Below are 21,637 nucleotides of genomic sequence, written 5' to 3'. Positions count from 1 at the left end.
GCTTCAGTTCTCCTATTTATTATGTTTTTTGTGATGTATGTCATGTTATTTCAAACTAATTTGCAATCATATGAAGCGTGGTCTTTGTTGGTGAAATGTTTCTTATATACAAAGAACAATTACTTATCGTAAAACTCCAAAAATATAGTAGAGTAAAATCTTTTAGGTGTGTTTTCTAGAAACTACAGGTCTGATGAGGAAAGTGGGAACAGGTGTGTAGGTGGGAGGGGATGTCATGTGACCAGGACTGGCAGGTCTGGGGAGTGAGCAGGGGCTGGAGAGAAGGACAGAGAGCCAGGACAGGCAAAACCACCAACCCACTACAAAGTCTCTGCCCTCCCTCGAACTTCTCAGACAGTTTAAGACTGTATCTGGGGATAGAGCCGGGCATGAGGAGGATGCAGTGAAGGCCGCATTGCTGAATCCCCAGGGGAATCCGTGTGATTTGTTTTCAAGGGGCAATGGTCTCATTGTACCCCAGAAGTCATTGTTCCTCTGCTTTGTCTCCCGAGCGCGTAGATTATACATGCACAGAGCTTTAATAACCTGTTTGTGTTAATCTAACAATATGAGTCCACAGAAACCATTCGAATATCAAAATGTTCAGCTCTTTCAGGAGAGGGGTGAAATGACTTCATATTTGTAATCTTTAAATTCTTTGAAATATTAAGCTATTTGCAATTTTCTTTTGAATGGGATCTCTATGGAGAAAATCTTCAAATCCTGTTCAACTTCTTCAACTTTCAAAGCCTTCTTCTTCCTCATACTTTCAGCTACAGACACCATAGTGAGACATTTCAACTAGAAGGGTTTTCAGCAGTGCAGTTTAAATGCTTTCAGGCTTCAACATTTTTCAGACGGGTAGTCTCCCATTTCTTAATTTTCAGCAATTTTTTTACAATTCATTTCAGCTTTCAGCATTCCAACGCATTGTCAGCAGGAAATGCATTTTCTAGTTACATAATTACACTCCAATGGTTCAACTGTAAATGGATCATTAAAGTCCACTGAGAAAATTTCACCACTCACTATCATTGAGCTATAACAACAGGAAGGATGGGTGATTTTAAATGCCTTGTAATGCCTTACAGTCTAAACTATCTCGTACCGCAAATGAGCCAAATAGCAGCTTTATCAAGCTCGTAAAGTTGTATCATCCATGAAGATGAAGACACGCATGCTAGAAGGGGGATTTTTCCTTACCATCTCCTCATCCTCAGCCAGCACCAGGTCATAAGCACTCAGTGCAACACAAAAAATAATGGCTGTGACTCCTTCAAAACAGTGGATCCACTTCTTTCTCTCGGAGCGTTGGCCTCCAACATCAAACATTCTGCAACGGGGATGAAGCAAAGGAGATACATTGTATGTGGAGGAAGGAGATCACAATGAAATACAGTAAGGTGAAGCCGATAGGGAACGGGGTATTGAAGAGGACCGTTCAGAAAGGATGACAGTGAAGAGGGAAGAAAATAGCAAGTTAAGAGCGACACTATCCGTGGATGTACACGTTTTGATGAGGCTTCTTTAAAAACCAATGCGGTGAAGAGGTGGAGAGACATCTGTCAGATATCTGATGAAAGACGACAGGCGTCAATGTGGGGCTACGAGAGGCAGGCCGTATGTGTACAGATTGTAAAACCCTCTGAGGCAAATTTGTGATTTTGGGCTTTACAAAGTAAATTGAATTGCAAATTGAATATATGCAGAGCAAAGCCCTGGCTTATGGGGAAGCTGAGCACTGTGATCAAAGAGCAACGGCAGTCCACCATATCCATTAGCTGTATCATATTTGAATGATACAAAGGGCCATTTGCAGTGTTTAGGTTAGCAGACGCACTGAAAAATCTAAATTAAGTCAATGTGAAAAGATTTCCTTTCCATACTTGTTATGGCAAACAGGACAGAATTATAAAAACGTGACTTTCTTCTTATTGATTGCCTCCATGTATTATTCAGGCCAAATATTGAGGCTGTGACAGAAGGTAAATATCAGAGAGTTTATCAAGAAACAGGTCACACCAGAACCACGTGGCTGACTTTTATAATCCAGATCCGTTTAGCTGCTTTGCAAAATGTATTTTACACTTCTAAAAAACAAAAGTGACAAAAACAACTGTGATCTTTGCACTTTTATATGACATCGTTTGTGTATTCAACTAAACACTATACCAGACTTGGATCTGCTTCAGTATAGGTCCCGTTGTAAAATATTGAAACGCTTACTGTATCTCTAGCACATCCTCTATCAAGAGATATATCTATACATCCATCATTATCCTACACATGAGTGCTCAGACTGGGTCAGAGCATATTTTATGTAAGACCTAAAGTGCTGTAACATGGAGGACATGTTCAAATGTTCGATCTATAGAGCTTTGGTTTCATTGAGCGAGAGCACAGTGGGAAGGATCTAATATATTTACTCAGCATTCAGTTCAATCATGATAATTATTAAGCTTTTAGTTGCTGTTATAATTTGGCTTCTAGGTAGCCGAGTTGCACATTTCAAGTCAGGAGAGTCAGTTGCCCTTTGATGCTATTAATGTTGAGAACAAAATATAATCTAGCAACCTGTTTAAAGCAGGTGTGGAGGAGGCTTGTATGGTGATGTCACTGCTGAAATAGACTTATTCAATAACAATTTTTTTAAAGTATGATGACATACCCGCATTTACTTATATATCCAAGTTGGGTTTTGCCTTGCTGCTCTCCCAAAATAGCACCAAGGACAGTTATATTTTATTCAGTATCCGTCATGTTTCATGTGCTCTTGTATGGCTGGTAAGACAAACTGACAACTGGCAGTTTCTTTAATGTACTACCAAATCCCACTACAAGCATCAGAGAAGAGTGAGCACTGGGGGCTATACTACCCCTGAGGTTTGTTCATGTCAAATACACCCTCTCACTTTGGGTGAGTTGCTAAGAGTTCCCTGGACTATCACATTGGCTATTTTTGATAAAAAGGGAGACCGTGTGAGAGAGGAGATAGCTGTGTAATTTCAGGGTATTTATTTTTTTTTTTGTTTCCAAAGTATCTGAAGTCCATTAACATTGAAATCAGGTCAGTGCTTTATGGCCTTACTTGAAGTGCAGTTCCTTGAAAGTGAAGTGAGTCTCCACAATGCCAGTGGTCTTAACCCGAGTTCGCAGCACATCTTGCTGGGAAGGAATGTAATCTGCTTTAGCTATCCTCTCCAGGTCATTTAGGTAACTAAGAACAAGAGAGAGGGAAAGAAAGAGGGAGGGAGGGAGGGAAGGGGGAGAGAGAGAGAGATGATGTCATGGTTAGCGATTTGAGAGTGAACATGATTTGCAACCTGCAAGGGAGAGAGAGAGAAAACATGACATACTCCATTTGATTAAAACATTTTGTAAATGTATGTAATCAAGCAGTCTATTCAAACTGCTAGTGGCCTGCCCATTGTCACATGCTACTGCTAGCGCTCGTTGCTTTCATAAGTAAGCTCACTACACTGACACTTCAGGACAGGTTTGTGGATGAAATGTTGGTGCTGCTGTTCCCCCAAAGCTCCGACAGACATTCCGCATCACCATTTGTTACATCAGCTATTGGCCTTAAACATGCACTTCTAATTGGAAGCTTTCCTGTCCTGTTGATAGCAGCTTGGGAACCATAGCCTCACTTCCAAAATATCTTGATTGTCCTACTCCGTGAGTTTAATATGCTGATGGAAATTATTATACACTGCACAGCTGTCCTATAGCCTGCTGCAGCATATCTGGTGTTTTTTCTGTTTCAATTTATTTATCTCACTATACAATTTTATCTCCTGCAATAGATGCAGGTAGTACCTGGTGTAAAGCTCTGTATCTAATACAGTGTCTCTGCTTGATGTATGCTTGCGGGGACTCGTTTCATTTCATATATTAGTGAAAAAAAGAGATAACTTTTCCTTCCTACTGTGATTTGATTAAAACAATCTTAAAAAATTCAATAAGACTCCAAATTGTCCATCAGATTTGCCTCTTAAAAGTAAGATAATGGGGCGTCAGTTACTTGAAAGAGCAGTGTTGCAAACATGTTGAAAACAACATCACACAAAGTTAAATTTCTCACAGAGGAAAAAGACATCAAGTTGTCTCCATTCATAACTCGTTTCACTCTCATATCTGTTTTTGCCCTTCTTCTGTTTTCTGGTCAGTAGGAGAGTGTGGAAGCATCTTCGCCATGCTCTACACAACCTGCTCCACTTACACAAGCATTGCATCATCATCCAAGGCCAGCTGGGAGCTTTAGTGGCCCAGCCAACCCTCGCTTCACAGACAGAAAGAAAGATATATATACACACACGGCATTTCAGTTGTACAGATCTCATTGTACCACAGATAATAAATAACGAGCCAACAAAACCTCATACTTATTGAGATATATATATATATATATATATATATATATATATATATATATATTATCATAACTATCTCATACTTTTCTTAGAGACTAATCTAGGTCTCTGCAAATCTTTCATCTCTGAAGACAAACTATTTTGTTCTCTGTTTATTACATTACAGTATGAAAGTATCAACCTCAGAGAGGTAGAGATACTCACTAAATGAAGGTTATTGGACTATCTTTCTAGTCGCTATAGCTCCCAAGGGAAGCAGTGCATATGAGAGCGGCTGAAAGGATTGCAATATTAGAGCCATCACAACACCAAGAGAGCAACATCCCTAATGGCATGGGTATTAAACAGCCCTTTGTATGAGAGGAACATGGAATTAATCAGCACAACAATGAACCAAATACAAACAAACACCCAAACCTTTATCAGTGTCACTTTCTTGAGCTGTTTATACTCCTTTTAAAATAACATTTAAGTGCAGTGTTTCAGTTGCAGAAGATGTATACAAGATGAGAAAAAGAGCACATTTGACGGGTAGCTGTGAGGTTTCCAAATTGGCTACATTTATAATGGTGAAACACAGAGTCGGTGTATTCAGGAGCAGATTGCTCCTGAATACACCGAGGAGGGTATGCAGGGACAACGTTGTTAATGACAGCCTGAATGTTATAAAAGGGATATTAAAATTAGAGTCAAGCAGGCCGGCGCATGTCTAGAAGGCATTACTACGTTTAAGTTATTTTAGAAAAAAGCATTCAAATGTATTTGATTGCTAAGCGGCATCACAGTATAAAATACACATACAAATTCACACTCACTATGCTGCAGAGTCGTTGAGTTGGTATTCTCGCGACCGTGTAAAGCAAATCTGTATGCCGCTGTCCCCCCACAATCGCCTGATCACCTTGGACAGATCATCAGGAAAGAGGCCCTGTTCTTCAGCAGCTGCAGACAAGGCGAAAAGCTGCTGCGCATCGTCCTGCAGGGGGCGACAAGGACACAAGACAGGACTGTTACAATGGGGGCATCACTGCCAAGACAAACTGTACATGAAAACTGTTACATCATCGCAATCCACTGTATAGATTTGGGTGTGGACTGAAACGATAATAATGGATCATTTAAAGGATAGGTCGGCAATTCTAAGTAAGACTAACTTAATACAACACTCGCACACTTCTTTAGAAGATACCAACTTTATTTGTCTAACACAGACTGCTGAAGCCTCATATCACCTTTGGCTGTACTTTAAATGCATTTTTGGAGTGAGCAATGACTGTCGATTTTGTCCCTTATATATTTTATTGAAATTTCTTTCACAAGGCATTTTTTTTGCAGCCAGTATAGACAGGAGTAACAACTACAGCGTAGTTCAGTAATATTTTAAGGCAAACTTGTGAACCTATCCATTAAAGACACAATTAATTAAGTTTTGAACTATGTAAATTGAAAACAGTAAATGTAGAATAAGTGAATAATATCTGTGATCTACATTAGAGCAAATCGGTTAGACTAGATCTGTTAAAGCGAAAAAATAAAGCAAATACAGCTCTTCAAAAACAATCAACAGACACTTTCTCAACCATTCGTATTTGGATGCATGCTAAATAAATAATGTTTGGTCATAGAGGGCCGTGTCTCTAAACTGCTGCCAAGGAAGCAACTGTTATGATAGCAGTAGCTAAATAAGTTGAAGATGAAATGAGTGAAACCTAGAAGCTGATGGCAGCCACTAGGGGCTGAGCACATGCAAGATATGTTGGTGTGACTCAAGGTAACCGCATGCGGGGCAGCTATGACACATCATGCTTTTTAAATTTGCCTCTTTGCTTCGTTCTCTCAATTCTCCATCTTCTTGTTGGCATGGAATTTAAAATCTTCTGCAACCCTTTTTTCACAATGAGTGACATGATAAAATACAAAAAGCAATAATGAATCACAGATGAAGGGTTTTGGTCAGTTTCTGACTGCAGGAGGGGCCGTTTCCTTGAATATGTATGTAGTTATCATGAACATGAAAAATGATTCACAATGAAGAATACATTTCACAATTGTTACCGTCTGTGTATTTGTCACATTTGAGAAAAAAAAAAATGGATTTTGGTCTTAAGCTCCACTATTGGATCATAAGTTACTGGAACTCTGCTTCCTCCCTCAACCAAACTAAAAAGCAAATAGTGTGGTTAATGTGTGCACGTTGAGGTTTCGTTTACATGTGTTTTTGTGTGCATGTGTGCACTCATGCACAATCTGTGTGCGATTGCCATTGTGTACTTCTACAGGGCTGCAGTGTGCAAGCACAGGCAGGCTATCACTCTAATTGCGTGTGTGGGAGTCGGTGAGAGTGTTGTCATGTACATACAGCCATTCGACAGATCTGTCAGACGGAAAAAAAGCTCTAATGACCACAGCAGAGTCCTCGATCCTTTTATTGCAGCTCCAGTTACAGCACACATGAGCTGGTCTCACTGCAAAATCACACCGACACACACACTCCTCCACAGGAATGAGTTCAGCCACCGTTAGCAGCCTATGAGCAAGCTGTCAGTGAGGTCTAAGTGTTCACAGGGTGGAGAAGACTTGATGGTGGTGTGTGTGTCTTCTTGCATGCGTCTGTCTGTCGGTATGTGTTCTATAAGAGTTTATTAAATGCAATGATGAAATTGTGAATGTGTGTTAATTAGAGCTGCCCTTAATTATTCTCGTTATTGATCAATGAAATTGTTTTGATGAATGGATTAAGCATATAATGTAATATAATAATCACATTAAATGTGCAACCCAAAGATAGGCAACAGTACAATGTCCCAAAGATATAAATTATAATCATACAAGTCAAAGAAAATAATCATATAAGTAAAAGAAAAAAAGTGAAACACTGGGTTTGATTTAAAACATAGGTACACAAAAGCAGGCAGATTTATCAGCAGCTAACTAGTTAAGCTAACTTTAGCTTCATGAGTTGGTGGAAACATTATCTAGCTGACTTTTCAAGCTGACTCGTTTTACAACAAGAATCCTGTAAAAACTGTCCTTTAATACGTACTTAATGGCTACATAGATGATATGGCGCTAAAGGACTTTCTTAATAAGGAAAAATGTAAGGCAATGCTTAAAGTGGCAATCTTAATATATCAGTCCTGGTTGGTTTAAAATGTCTATTTAAATGAAAAAGGAAGTGCTTAAAGTTGAGCAGTCTGGAGTCTTTTTTGTTGATACATGACCATCACGTTGTCAGAAGTGTGTGCTTACTGCTTAGTTACATCTTTTATGTTTATACAACATTTTTTTCTGATAATGTTGCCGAAGCCACCCAGTTTGTAATATATATATGCAAATATATAAATATTGCAATACTTCATCAGTGGGCCATATGATCAATCACCATCGTGTTAACTCCTTCCGTGTCAGATCTGTCACTTAACAGATATTTATTTAAATGAAAAGCTTCCAGATTGCCACTATAACACAGCGTATTGTTGGTGGGCCTTTTTCTATTTAGGTACACTGTTAACACACAAACTAATGCAGCTTAGTTGATAAATGATTTGCTCCTAGGCCTTGGAAATAATGCTTGGTTACTACTGTAGGTAGAAACAGCCAGAATTTGCTAACATTTGCATCTTATATTGTAGCAAATAAAAAAATAAAAAATGTTTAATACATTCCAATTCCACATTTTTGTTTTTGAAAGGCCGAAAAGACATTGCCATTAAACACTGCTTCAACATGTGGAAAATCCAAAGCTTGACTGGCCTGATTTGCCTAGTTAGAGTTGCTAGAGTTGGACAATCACTGTTCGGGGGATGGTCAATTGAGATTGGGGATGTAATGTTAATCCAGACAAAAAGACATAAAATGATGAATGACAGTTGTTTTAAAGCACAGAAACATTTCTGTTACACAGAAAGACATTCCTTGGCCACCTGCAAAGTTTTCATTTTCCAGGCAGACAGTAGCCTTGAAAACAAGGAACTCATTTGTGTCATTGTTGAGGTTGCAGAGAGCACCTGGCAAACTAGATGTGCTGTTAAAATGTGTGGTGCCAGCACTTTCAAATAAATCAAATCCCCAAAACAGCCCTCAGTGCCGCTGCCTCTGCTGGCATTAAGTACACTTGCAGCTTTTTCTTTCTCTCTCCATTTCAACTTTAAGGAGAAAACAGATCAAAGATGGAGGAGGTGAAGTCTGTAAGACAAGGATCACTTCCCCGCTAGCTACAAAGATGGATCAGAGAAGCACTGTACTGTGTTCTAGTTTCTAATACCAAGAGCAATTTTAGAGCTCAAAATAAGCTATTAACAGGTGAATGTTGGAAATCATGTGATGCAACATTTGGTTTGGCACAGCTTACCAGTGTGATTGACTGAATAAGAATGGCAGAGAAGAGGCATGAGAACAAACCTCTTTTCCCAGATGCATCACAGCCTTGTAATGTTCTTTGTTTGCTTTGTTTACACTGCAATACGAATAAGTAAGGGAGTGAAATGTTTGTTTCAGAGATAATGGCCAACTGAGTTTTCTTCCATAATTATTCTGAAACAAGGAGAAAAGTGAGAGGGACATGGTGTGTTTATAGAAGCAAAAGGCGAACTCTTGTGATATCACTTATGGGCAAGCATGAGTCTTGAGGGGTGCGACTGATATACAACTACAAGATGCTGTTGATAAAACAGGCTTTTTTTTAAAACAGGTTTTGCTGCGGCCTGAGGGAGATCCTGATCCGTCTGTGGTTAGTAAAGCCAACAAAATTCTGCATTCTCACACAACGCTTTCTGCTCTCACCCTTATAAAACCAAGGATTTTCAACAATTATCTCTTCATATTTGCAACAAATATGCAACTGGTATTTTATACGATTTTTAAAAGGATGAAAATAAAGAATAATAATACATTATTAATAAATCTAGTAGATATGCGGAAATTTCATGTCATACAAATACAATCTTTTGAGTATCTGTATGCTTGTGTGTCTTACCAATCTGCCAGGGCTGCTGTAGTCTATCTTGAGACTGGTCATGGCTTTAACAATGGCCATAATGGACTGGATGGTATTACTATAAACTACTGCTCGGTACTGCTTGCACTCATCTTCTGAGTAGCCATCTTCATGGATGATCCTGAGAATGAAAGAAAAAAATATGCAACATCTATTAAAGTGTATATTGAAGGATGTGTTTATTCAAGTCTGTCCTTTGTCTGATTGTAAACACACTAAAACAAACAGTAATGCTGAGAGATACCGTGTGGTAGCAGTGTAACAATCATCTGTGGGTTCATCACTACGAGCAGCCCTATTCACAGACATGTCGTCATTTGATCCATTGCTAAAGTAAAATCATTGATTGTATCAGTTTTAAATGCAAAATAGTTTGCTGACAAGTGGGTAGCCGTTTTTGCCACATTGAAATTAAAGTTTCACAGCAGTTTAACTGATTATCAGTGAGTAAATTTCAGCAACATTCCTAAAAACCATCAATCATCAAGTTGAACATAAAAAATGTCTACTGTTATAAATCAAGTAACACATGAAGAGTAATAACATTGGGGTGTCCAGAATTTGACGCTGACAAGTGGCTTTTTTTGTCTGCATACAATTGCTACCTCGTCTACCAGGAAGCATATACTGTACAGTCTGCACCTCAATTATCATGTCAGCATGCTGTGCAGGATGATGCGTAGCAGTGCGGTTCACACACAGTGAAACTCTGCAGTATCCAGCTGATGCAGTATCCTGAGATTACCTCTTGTAATGTTATTGTTCAGAACCTGAGAGATAGGGAACTAAGTGTCTGTGCAACCCATCATGAGATGCAATCATCCAGACTTCATCAGGCTGCAGAGGGAAGTGCAGAGAGAGCTTACTGAGATGACCTCACATTAATTCTAAAGTAAAACTCCCGACTGCTTTTAACAGTGTGTTGATGCGTATGATAAGGAACAGTAGTCATTTTTAAGCCGTTTTATGAAAATGGTTGCGTTTTCCTAACTTTCTCTCATGTAACGTCATGTTGACACGGGATACATCACTGTGTAATGTTACATAATGGGCCAGTGTTTCTGTCTTGCGGGCTGATTTCTCTGTATGCCTGTACGTGTTAATAACCTGGCTTCAAAAAGCGACAGACTGCTCCTGCTCCAAGCTCATAAAAAATGGATTCAATGGCTGGCTAGCCCAGAGGAATGTGAATAATTAAGCAATTTAGGGTCCTGTGGGTGCATGTGCATATACATATATGTGTGTGTGTGTGTTCTGATTGGTGCACAGACATTACAACATCCTCTGTATTCACAAACTCTTCATACTACTCTTGTGCTATGAGAAGTAAAAGACAGAAACAAACAGTAGAGGCAATGCTCTCCCCCTAGAAACCACAAAGGAGAAAGTCTTATTTATTGTATCCAACAATGGCTTTGTGGTTATTGCAAATTATTGAGCTATAATTTCTGATTTAATATGGTCAGTGCCCGAGTCTCTAAGCCAAACGCAGAAGATAAGATTAGTGAGGTACTGCAACTTTTACATTGAGCAGAATCTCATCAGGTGGAAGCGTATGTTCTTGTTTGCAGCTCTGCTGAGTAGCTGGCTTGTCACGATTTAACATGATTCACAATGATTATTCTACCTTTAGCTTATTTCTAATATATATTATTACTCATCAAGAGACCATAAGGCGAGTCTGTGGCATGTGTCACCATCACCGTAGCCAGGTTTCACAATGGAAACACTCGTTTATAAAAGGTACATAATCCATTTCTGGGTTTAACAGAAGGCCTAAATATAAAGTAAGATAAAGATTGTTTTTGTAACTTACTTCATCTGCTTTACAATGGTGCTCTTCCCAGATTCCCCAGCACCTGTTGGAGCATTAAAAGATTAGAGTTACAAAGGAACGTCAAGTGCCGGTTGCTGTTGTCTTTCTGTGCGTCTTTGTGGGTGGAATAGGGTTGAACTTTGGCTTCAGAAACCTGAAATGATCATCCAGTTTATAAAAATCCAGGAATATATGATGAAAATGGTGGGAAATTATGGAAAGTATTTACAGTTAATGGACTGAAATCACTAGTATGAATGGATGACACACGCAAGACAAGTCCTAGTTCTGTGGACTGAAAATAAAGAATTAATGATACATTAAAATGAAAGATTTCCAGCATTTGATAAGAGTTTTTTGTTTCTTAGCAAATAAACCTATACCAAATAAACAGTTGTTATCTTGTTGAAATAAATAAGCCTAACTTTTTGGCACGTTTCTTCTGCTTTTAAGACCATGCCACCATTTACTGTCCCTTGACGCCACCTGACCCAGCCTGCCAACAAACATTAGCCCAGTCCGGAGCTGACAGAGCAAGTGGGACCAGCACTGCTGTCAACATTTATCAAATTCATGCAGAGGAAAGGGAGGGGTGTAAAAGCAATGTCTTGCATTTGCTGTCGTATGAGCCACCACTCATGATTTGCTGAGAGGTAGCTGGTAGTTAAATATCAGGGGATTTGACTCTATGACAAAAAGTACACAACAACCCGACACACACAGAACAAGATTTAACTGCACACAAATAGCAGAATAATATATGGTTACATATATTTTTTCTGGTAAATTGTTTCATGTTCATCTCTTTGATCCTTTTCTTGTCCCAACATACCCGAGTGAATCCTGAGGTAGAAACTTTTCAATCTTAAAGCAAATCAAGATTAAATGATGAAACTAGGCTTCTATTCATTCACCAGCCCAATTCTAGGACCGCAATGTTTTATCACAGGGCAAGCCTCTTCTTTTAGACTGCCATTTACTTTCATTTGGATTATCAAAGTTGACTTTTATAAAGATACAACAATTTAGCAAAAACACAGCATCAGATTTATAAGCACTTCTTCAAAAAATATCCTGTTCCAGAATAAAAGGTGGGTGGTGTAAAGTGGAATATTAGTCTCTCTGCAGACACACACATGCGTGAAGGTCAATTTACTGACTCCAGAATAAAAGTCATCCATTAATATTTCAAGCCCAAAGGCAGGTGAACATTTGTGAGCAGCAGTGAAAAAGAAGAGTGCACCCTCTTTCTTCATGCTCAGGGTGTGTTAGGAGAAACGGGCAGTGTTGTTGTTCTGCTTGTGGGGAGAACTTTTGAACAACCTTTTGATTTCACAGTATCGGGTTATTTTGTCACAGCAACCAGAGGGCAGTAAACAGTGCCAGGGCGGTATTGGTCATAAATCATTATAAAAACAAACAATATGAATCCTTTGTCTGTGTTACAGTGAAAAACAAAAAGTAGTAGAGCCTAACCAACATACGTTTTGGTCCATGATACTGTACTTGGACCATAGACTGTATATAAGAAGTAGACGTAGTCGTCGTGACGTTGACCATTGGTTTGTGGACCGATTGCCTCGAGTTCGGCATTTTGGCCATGGCCATCTTGGGTTTTTTGCCACCAGTGAACAGAAGTGACCATATTTGGATGGCCAAGGAATGACGTAGAGACGCCGTATACAGCTCTGGTAGCGGTAGCGACCTGTCAATCACAAGGCAGCCTCTCCCTAAAGCATACCCTGCTCTATGGTCTATTTTAGTCTAAATTAGACCATAATTTAAACATCAAGCTGTATTGAAAAAGACTTGAAACTAGTGATTGAGACCATAAACTCATGTTCATAATTTGTGCATGGGTAATTTTCTCATAGACTTCCATACAATCAGACGTATTGTTGCTACCAGAGGAGGTTCCCCCTGATCTCCAGTAGAGATGATGCATATTGAAGGCTTTAAGGCTTCACTTTTCAGAACTGGAGGCTTCTGCCGGACTTGGACACTAGTGGAGGAAAATTGTGATTTTGGGTTGAACAAACTAATTGAATTGAATTGAATCAGTGAACAGCTACTCAGCAGAGAGCATCCAACGATAGTGCTAAAAACATTCAGATCAGTTATTATGAATAAGTCTGCAGAATATTCTAAGTGAATAGATGTATCCACCGTACAGGAAGCCCTGTACCTCCACTGTGTTGGAGCTGCAATGAGGACTGATTGGTATTACAAAGACCCCTCTGTGTGCTGCGCTGGCAGGGGGGGCAAGCGCTTTCTTTTTAGTGTCGTTGCGGCAGACCCAGAATCACTTTCTGGCAAGGAGAAGAAGACGCCCTCTTTCTGCTTCTTCAATCCCAACTATTCATACTAGCTCCTGAATTGGTTCTCAGTAAGTGCCAGAACACAGCATTGATAACAACATGATTTAAGGATCAACATGAAAAACGCATCCAGTACTCTCGCATGCCCACTCAAATCAATGACAACTTGGCCACGGTCGCAGTTACCCACTGGTGATGACACAAAGCCTTCATTCATGGACCGATACGATATCCAAAAACTTGGCAAACACATAAACATCCACACAGAATCTCACGGCAGATAAGGTCGATCACCTGTCAACTAGTCCACGCATGCCAATCTACATCTCAGCTGTAAACGTTGGGCAGTGAATCGGGTTGGTGTTTTCTCTGTTGTAGTGCTGAAACAATTTGATAACTAAGTTGACAGAAAATTTACAGCCACAGTTTTGATAATCCAGTAATAAGTATTAATGTATTTATCAGGCAAAACAATGTGAGGAATTGCAGCTTCATTGAAAATCAAAAATATTTGGGGTTTCAGACTATTTGCAATTTGAAAAGGACACCTTGTGTTCAGGGGAACTGTGTTGGACATTTTTTGATCAATTCTGACATCTCATTGTCAAGTAATTAATTGTAAAAAATAATCAATATGTCAATAAGTGATAATCGAGTGTAGCTCGCAGGGCACAGATCCCCTTCGGAAAAGCTGACACGGTAGCACCTTAACCCTGGTGTGGAGATACTGAAACAAACCAGCATCTAGCAAACGCTGAAAAGTATTAATAACATTTTTAATTAGAATGAGATGCAGGAAAATTACGAGCAAAGCTTGAGAAGAGAAAACACTGTAATTAAAAGGCAGTTAAAGACAAAGTTACTGTCAAAGCAAGCATTGACAGTAAAGGTAGGCAAGAGTGACAAATGAGCCAGATACGTCGTGGGAGGATGACGATGCAGAGAAACGGTGAGGCTGTGAGCGGATTGTTGAGCATAAAAGGCACTGGTAAGAGAAAAAGTGGTGGGATGAGGACTAACACGAGTGCCAGGTAAATTAATAAATAGTCATAACAGGTTATCTGTCGGTTTTTACATAAATAGAGTTCAGCAGCAAGTTCAGCAACTGTGAGCAAAATGAAAAGTGAGATTGCATGAGTAACATTGAAGTTCAAGCTGAACAGCATTCAGTGAACAGCAGCAGGCAATCACTTGTTTTGTTCTTGCCTTCTGCGTCACTTAACTGCCAACAGATTGGTTTGCTTTACTGCAAGCAAATGCTAATAGCAGCAAGTCACGGGATGACAGACTGTTTTATAGAGAACTTTGAATCTCCCCATCCCATAGCAGACTGCTCTCAAAAGCGTTGCCACTACATGACCCAGTTAATATATTTACTTCCCAAGAAGCTTTTCCTATTATGGCATTAAAAATTAAATTGATGCATCGCTTTTTGCAGGCTGTTAATTTTACGATGTTAGTAATTTTCAGGCTTGTGATCCTAAAATTAATCTCTTGTGGTACGTGTCCACAGGATCCATTCTTCCCATTCATTTTCTATGTCCTGCTCCGGCTGCAGGCAAAACACACTCTGCTCAATCGGTGAAATGAAACCTGTTTGCAGGCAGCATCATTCTGAATCTGAAGGAATAAAACACAACTAAGAGTCATGCTAGCAGCAGCATGCTAACAGGCACACAATGACAATGCTAACATGCTGTTAGGCAGGTGTTCACCACCTTAGTTTAGAGTGGTAAAACGCTAAGGTGCTAGGTCAACAAAGTTATCACAATTATTCCTGATTGGGACATAAATGTGGGTACAAAATTAAATGCCAGTTCATCCTATAGATATTGAAATATTTCATTCAAAATCAAAAACATCAATCTCATGGTGGCGCTAGAGGAAGAGTCAGGGAATCATCAATGTCTGTAGGACACATTGTCTTAGAACTATGATTGTCTGTGCAAAGTTGTGTGCCAATCCATTTAATAAATACTGAGATATTTCGCTGGAAAAGATTCAATTTTGAAATGCCAGTGGTGTTTCCAAATTCTTCATCTTCTGGGGACCATGAATGTCATGGCAATCTATGGAACAGTTGTTGAGACATTTCAGTCAGAGCCAAAGTGACCAACTGACCAACATTGGCATCTAGCCATGCTGCTGGCATGGGTAAAAAGAAATAATCTCAACCATTTGAAAAAAAAACTTGCTGAAGTAGAGAAACATCTCAACACAGGCAGCGTCATGAATCCATTTCAAAACAATATCACATCACCCTTGGGATGCCTATAATCACAAACACTGTGTTTCACAGCCCACTGCGGTGGCCTTTCTTCTGTGGAGACATGGAACACATCTCAGCATATGCCAGCATCATAGGCCATCTATTTTCTCAGTGATTGCCATGAGAGGATGACTCATTGGTCTGGCTGTGACACAATTCCTCCGTCGCTCTCCGTTGGTGTCACGACTGTTCACATCCAACTAGCTTTTACAGCCATTTAAAAAGGTTAACCTCCTCTGGGCGTTGATGACATTGAGCAGACTACACAACAATGATGCTGTTGCTATTTAAAGCCCCGTCGCAATGTGTACTGAGGGAGCTGACTGACACAAGCTGACGTGAGTGAATACATTTGTAAGTAACGTTTTCCTCCTGACCCATAATCAAGTGTGTCTGGGCATACAGTATATTCAGTGTATGTATAGAGATCTGTTGTAGTAGAAAAATATTCTTGCTTCTGTATGAGGGGTATTTAATTGCATTTAATCAAAACAGAATCTAGTATTGAGTGTAAAAACGTAGTGACAACACTGCAAAATAACTGCCAAGATTAGTGCTCAAGAAATTTGTTGGATTTTTTACTTATTTGAAACTAAACCCCAAATGTAACCGATCATTAGCCTACCCTTAGTATGTACATTTTATGAAAAAGGTGATCGATATCAGTCATGATGCGTAGAAATGATCAACACAACCAATAAACCCTCAGCTCAAACAAAAAAGGGGACCAAATAATATATATGCGTGTGTGTACACTGACTCCAGATGAATTTACCTCCTACATCCAAGTGTTCTGTCCCCAAATCTATATCTTGTTCTTCACAAAGTCCTCTGTCTGGCATAGTTGAGCAGAATGTACAGTACCTTGATCATTAATCAATATATCAAATTGATCAAATGTCTAAGTTTAATGTGAAAGGTGTCACTCTTAGTGATGAACCCACAGAGAAATATCAAAAATAGAAATAGTCAAAAAAAAACTTCTAAGTTCATTTCAGTTCTGCAGGGTGTTTTACCGTCTTATTTCATTATTTCAGGTTTATAGACTACAATTTAAAAGGTGCTATTCACTGGATTGGGAGCATATCTATTGCCTTTCAATGGCTAACATTGCAACTGCTAAACTGGCAACCCGCAGCTAACAGTGCGAACTACGGCATAAGTGCGGACAGAGCTAACAGTGTTTACCTAAGTGGGTGCTACGCTTCCGTAGCGACACCATTGGTCAGGACAGCGTTATCAGCTGTAACCACCGTATGAGCGCACAGCAGAGTGGTGGCTATGAGCTAGCCAGTGGGGCACGGTCACGTGCACAACAAAGCATGCCCGGCCGGCCCGTAGAAAGAACAGGGAATGTCCGATTACAACACACAGAGAAAATTTGGTAGGCTTGGAAGCCGGAAAGTCGCCAAGTTGAGTCCCCTCACAGACCGACTACGGAGCTCAGACTAGTTGCTGGAGTGGTGCCAGTTCATATCCTGGGCACTGCCGAGGTGCCCTCGAGCAAAACACCAGACCCCACAAAAAAACTGCTCTCCGAGCATTGTATAGCTGCCAACTGCTCCTAATACTAGGATGGGTTAAATGAAGAGGCTTATTATCACTGTGTGCTGTGCTCTGTACATGTGTCAATAAAAGTTGATTTACATACATACACTTTTAGACTAGTACATCATTTACTTGGTTGATCAGGCTCAGCCTCTGTGTTTGTCTTTGTAAGTACAAGTTATGGTTTGATGTGTGTGAGAGAGCAAGACACTCATTTAGAAGTGGAACACTTGGTTCTAGTCCATAGCCTTCTGTCAGCAGGATATTAACAATATTCCTCTTTTTCATTCTTTTTGAAATCAAGCCTTTCTCTACCGTTCTTTTATTAGCCAGCAGAATCAGGCTGCCAGGGGGAACAAAGACTTAGATTAGTTTACTGTATCACTACATGCCGGTTCTAGTGGGTAACTGTCAACGAACTAGCACCAGTAGCACAGGTGTTTCTGTCAGCCAGGCAGCCAGCTCCCTCCTCCAAACCAACCACACGACCCTTTTCACATGCACGGTGGAAAATGATGGAATTTTACATGGCTGGATTCAGTACAGTGTGTTTTCGCCTTGAGTGGAAAAGTAGGTCATCAGCCTCACAGGGAGCAGTGGAGCTTCACTGCTTTGCAGAATAGGGTGCTTGCTGTACAGCCAATTTTAACAGTATTTAATCCTGTTTTACGTGTGCTCACAAGCAGCGTCAACACATTTGTGCCCTCGATGCTCAACATATACCACGCAATCCTACATTCAACATTGCTAAAGAGCATCTTAAAGTCACTGCAGTGTTCTTTAAAAAAAAAAAAAAAAAAAGGAGTACATCAAGCAGAACATTATGTGTCGTAGTTTAACAGATTGTAAGCAAACAGCTTTTTATATGCCATAATCATTATTACTTCTGCAGCTACCAATTACAGTAGTTTTTTATTATTTTAATCCTTTTAGATCTCAGTGCATCCTTCAGCCCTATCCATCCATCCTGCGTTAATGCATATAAGCAGTGGGTTGGTGTAACCGGCTCTTGACTGCTTCATACCTTTCCAATACAACCTTCTAGGTCATAATTATTACTTAAATTAATACTTGTAAAAAACTGACAGATGTTATGTATTGCATTTTCTATGTTTAAAACTGAAACTTGAACAAAGCACAAAGCAGTACTTGCAAATGCAAACTTTTTTATGTTTTATACACAAACTGGTTGCAGGATAATTCATGGTACCCATTTGACGCTCCATTAACAGCCTGTTACAAACCATACTGCGGACACAGTAAAAACAGCGTTGACACCGTCATGGGTGCTGAAGAGTTTCCCTCAGTCATTCTAATTAAAGTTCAAACAACATTACTTCAAACTGAGGTCGACAACTTTTTCATCTCACAATTCTTTAGAGAAAAAAAATCCCAGCAGAGCAGATTCCACTTTGCAGTATGTGATGGGTTGGTTTGAAGTATCAGCTATCACAAAGAATACATACCAATCACCTGGATAATTTAGAACTAAATCAATATTTACACAGCCTTGAGTCCTTATTAATTACACTAACCAAGTGAATGCATATTGATCACCGATAACACTTGATATGTGGAAACCATAAAACTTGTATTTGAAAAGAAAGAAGTTGGCCTTGGCCACTGTTCAATAGTTTTAAGATGAAAATTCCAGATATTTAAGGTGGTATGAAAGCCAGTTAGAACAGGTTACACAAAGATATTGATATGCCTACTTAGATCATAGACAAAGCAGATAAAAGTCAGTCGAGAGTAGAGGCGTACTGTCCACTGCATTTTTTTGGCAAGACCAGTCCTGCATTGTTGGTTGAAGCAGAGATGGATGGTTAAGGTTAGGTATTGACCTCGACTAGTTCGGTGAGGATAGCCCGTTGCTCGGGGCATAGGAGCTGAACAAATCCTGGCCAGTCCTAGCACTTAAATGCTGGAGTTGGGGCAGACCTCCAGGATCAGACCCCTGGCTCTATAGGGTTTGTTCTGGCTGAATTTGTGTTACTATTATATTGGTGTTATCCGCAAACGGAAAGTCTGTCTCCCGGAGGGTTAGGGTGAGTTAACACACAGCGTACAAACAAGACCATAAAGAATCGCTCTTTGGCATAATTAACAGCAAAAAGAAATACAAGTGTTGTATTTGCTGTATAAGGATTTTAAGCTCAACTACTAAGCTGAATCTATAGGTAAACAGACAGACGACAGATAGAAACACAGAACAAATGAGTAAACAACAACTTTGCTGTTAAAATATTATCTATTTCTAGAACCTACATTTCTGTCTCACGCCAAATGTAGATCATAATCTAGAGGTCTAATGTCTTTTAAATGACAGTCATATCTTTCATAGCTCCTGCACTGGACAATTATGAATTACTGACACATTACTGGCACAGTAATTCAGGCTGGATCCAACCAAATTAGGTCTCCCACAAGAGCAATTAAAAAACGAGGGCATTTGTTACACAATTCCACTACCACTGTCATAAAACGCACACATCTTTCTGAATCCTGCTTGAAATGGCAATACTGATGTTTTCAGACATGTGAGAGCACAATACCAAGCTGCAGAATTTATATATTTTTTATCATTATGAATATATTTGGATCAGATGTAAGTTGGCCATTACTAACGCGCATAAACTCCAATGTCACTCTATCTCTCACCATGATCTGTGAAACAGAAATGTCATTAAAAGCAAGCTTGAATACTGTGCGTTTCTCATTTACAACTCATACAGTGACTTCATTCTCTGCTCAGGTAGACACTACTCTGCTATATCTTTACATTGTAAACGGTTGTTTGCTGTTACATTAATGCTATCGCATAGATAACCTTTAAGTTGCAATCAAAAATTTACAGACACATCTTTATGACTTTTGTTCTTTAATGCCAAAAACAACAACTTCAGATTCACCATTGTTAAGAGAGGGTAAGAGTCAGAAGGTAACTAAAGTTACACTAAAATGTATTTGTTTTTATATTTTTGGTCACTTGGGGGCACCACATTTGTGACAGCTGTACTTATTATCACCTCAAAGTTGTCATGGTTAACAACAAGCAGACACAAGCAACATTAGCATTCCTTTGAGTCACCCGATGAATCTTAGTCCAATATTCACTCTCATTTTAGCTCTGTTTTGGTCTCAACCAACACTTGGGGGGAAATATCTGGCATTAAAACCAAAAGAATGAAAGACGCTATAAAGCTTTGTGTAGTGGGAAACTGCTACATGGTTCATGTAACCCACAGTCATTTGATCCATTGTTAATATAAATAATTGCAGCTTTAAATTTGACAAGGAAAGTAGAGACGAATCACGAGGGTTTCCGTAAATTTATTTGACATTCAAACAAACAGCAACAGAAAATTGCCAGTTAACGATATATGGTGTGTGTGGTTCCTGCATATAATCAATTAAGATACTGTTATGTTAGTCCAAGCACAACACAAAATCATTCACCAGCATCTTATACTAAATGTGGGACTGTTGTCTTTGTGTATAGAACATAAACAGACACATTTATGACATTAATTGTTAGATACAAATAATCGTTCAGGATTTTGTCACGAGACTATTTTTGGACAACTTTAGATAACTTTTTCGTAATTTTGGCCTTGATAACTGAAAAAGAATAGTTCAAACAACCTCAAATCTGTGAAGACTAGATAAAAAAAAAAAGAAATTTTAAATAATGATGCACTGTGTTGGCAAGTAATATTCAGGCCACAATCAGGTGGTGCTTACAGATTCTTATCGTCATAAAGTTAAAATAGAGTTATTGGTTTACCAGCTAATCAGATGTATTAAAGCTGAGGGATTAGTGTTCCGTCAGCAGTAAGACTCAAATTATAATCACGTGGAACACGGTTGGCTTTTCTTTTCAGAGTATGACAGGAAAGCATAACACACTACTACTACTACTGAAACCATTATTTTAAGCTGTTTCGACAAAAGCCAACCCTTTCTTGGCAAAACATCTCCATCCGTTACCTCTTGTGTCAACTTGTTTATATAAAACATGGCTCTGAAATATCTCAACAAGCAGTAAGTATTGACTAGTTCTACATTCAAATATATCCACTGAAACCATTTTAGCGCCTGCAGTTTTTGCAAAATGAAGAACGAAAAATCCATTAAGGCAAAGGTGTCATTCAGTAGGAATGTAACCATGGCAACCAGGCAGAGCGGAATGAAGACCGGTTCATCTTTGTGGCTCCAAAATTCAACGTGCTCAATACACTCATGATGTCACTTTTCCTGTCCCGAGGACTTTTTCCAGTGCAAACACACAGTTAAAAAAAAACTTTAGGAAATACA

General features: G+C 39.3%; 1 protein-coding gene across 1 annotated transcript in view; it reads right to left on the bottom strand.

Annotated features, from left to right (window-relative positions):
* gnai2b (guanine nucleotide binding protein (G protein), alpha inhibiting activity polypeptide 2b) overlaps window positions 1-21,637 on the bottom strand; it is a 30,325-nt gene that overhangs the window by 1,413 nt on the left and 7,275 nt on the right. Inside the window, exons 2-6 of the mRNA XM_076110959.1 lie at window positions 11,186-11,228; window positions 9,349-9,490; window positions 5,189-5,349; window positions 3,089-3,217; window positions 1,204-1,333 (exon numbers count right to left, since the gene is read on the bottom strand). Of these exons, the coding sequence (XP_075967074.1) occupies window positions 1,204-1,333; window positions 3,089-3,217; window positions 5,189-5,349; window positions 9,349-9,490; window positions 11,186-11,228 (605 nt within the window). The remainder of the gene's footprint in view (window positions 1-1,203; window positions 1,334-3,088; window positions 3,218-5,188; window positions 5,350-9,348; window positions 9,491-11,185; window positions 11,229-21,637) is intronic.

Source organism: Anarhichas minor, unplaced genomic scaffold (genome assembly GCF_050575085.1).
Source record: "Anarhichas minor isolate MPS153535 unplaced genomic scaffold, ASM5057508v1 ptg000043l, whole genome shotgun sequence".
In the NCBI taxonomy this organism is placed as follows: Eukaryota; Metazoa; Chordata; class Actinopteri; order Perciformes; family Anarhichadidae; genus Anarhichas; species Anarhichas minor.
This window is presented reverse-complemented; position numbering and strand designations above follow the sequence as displayed.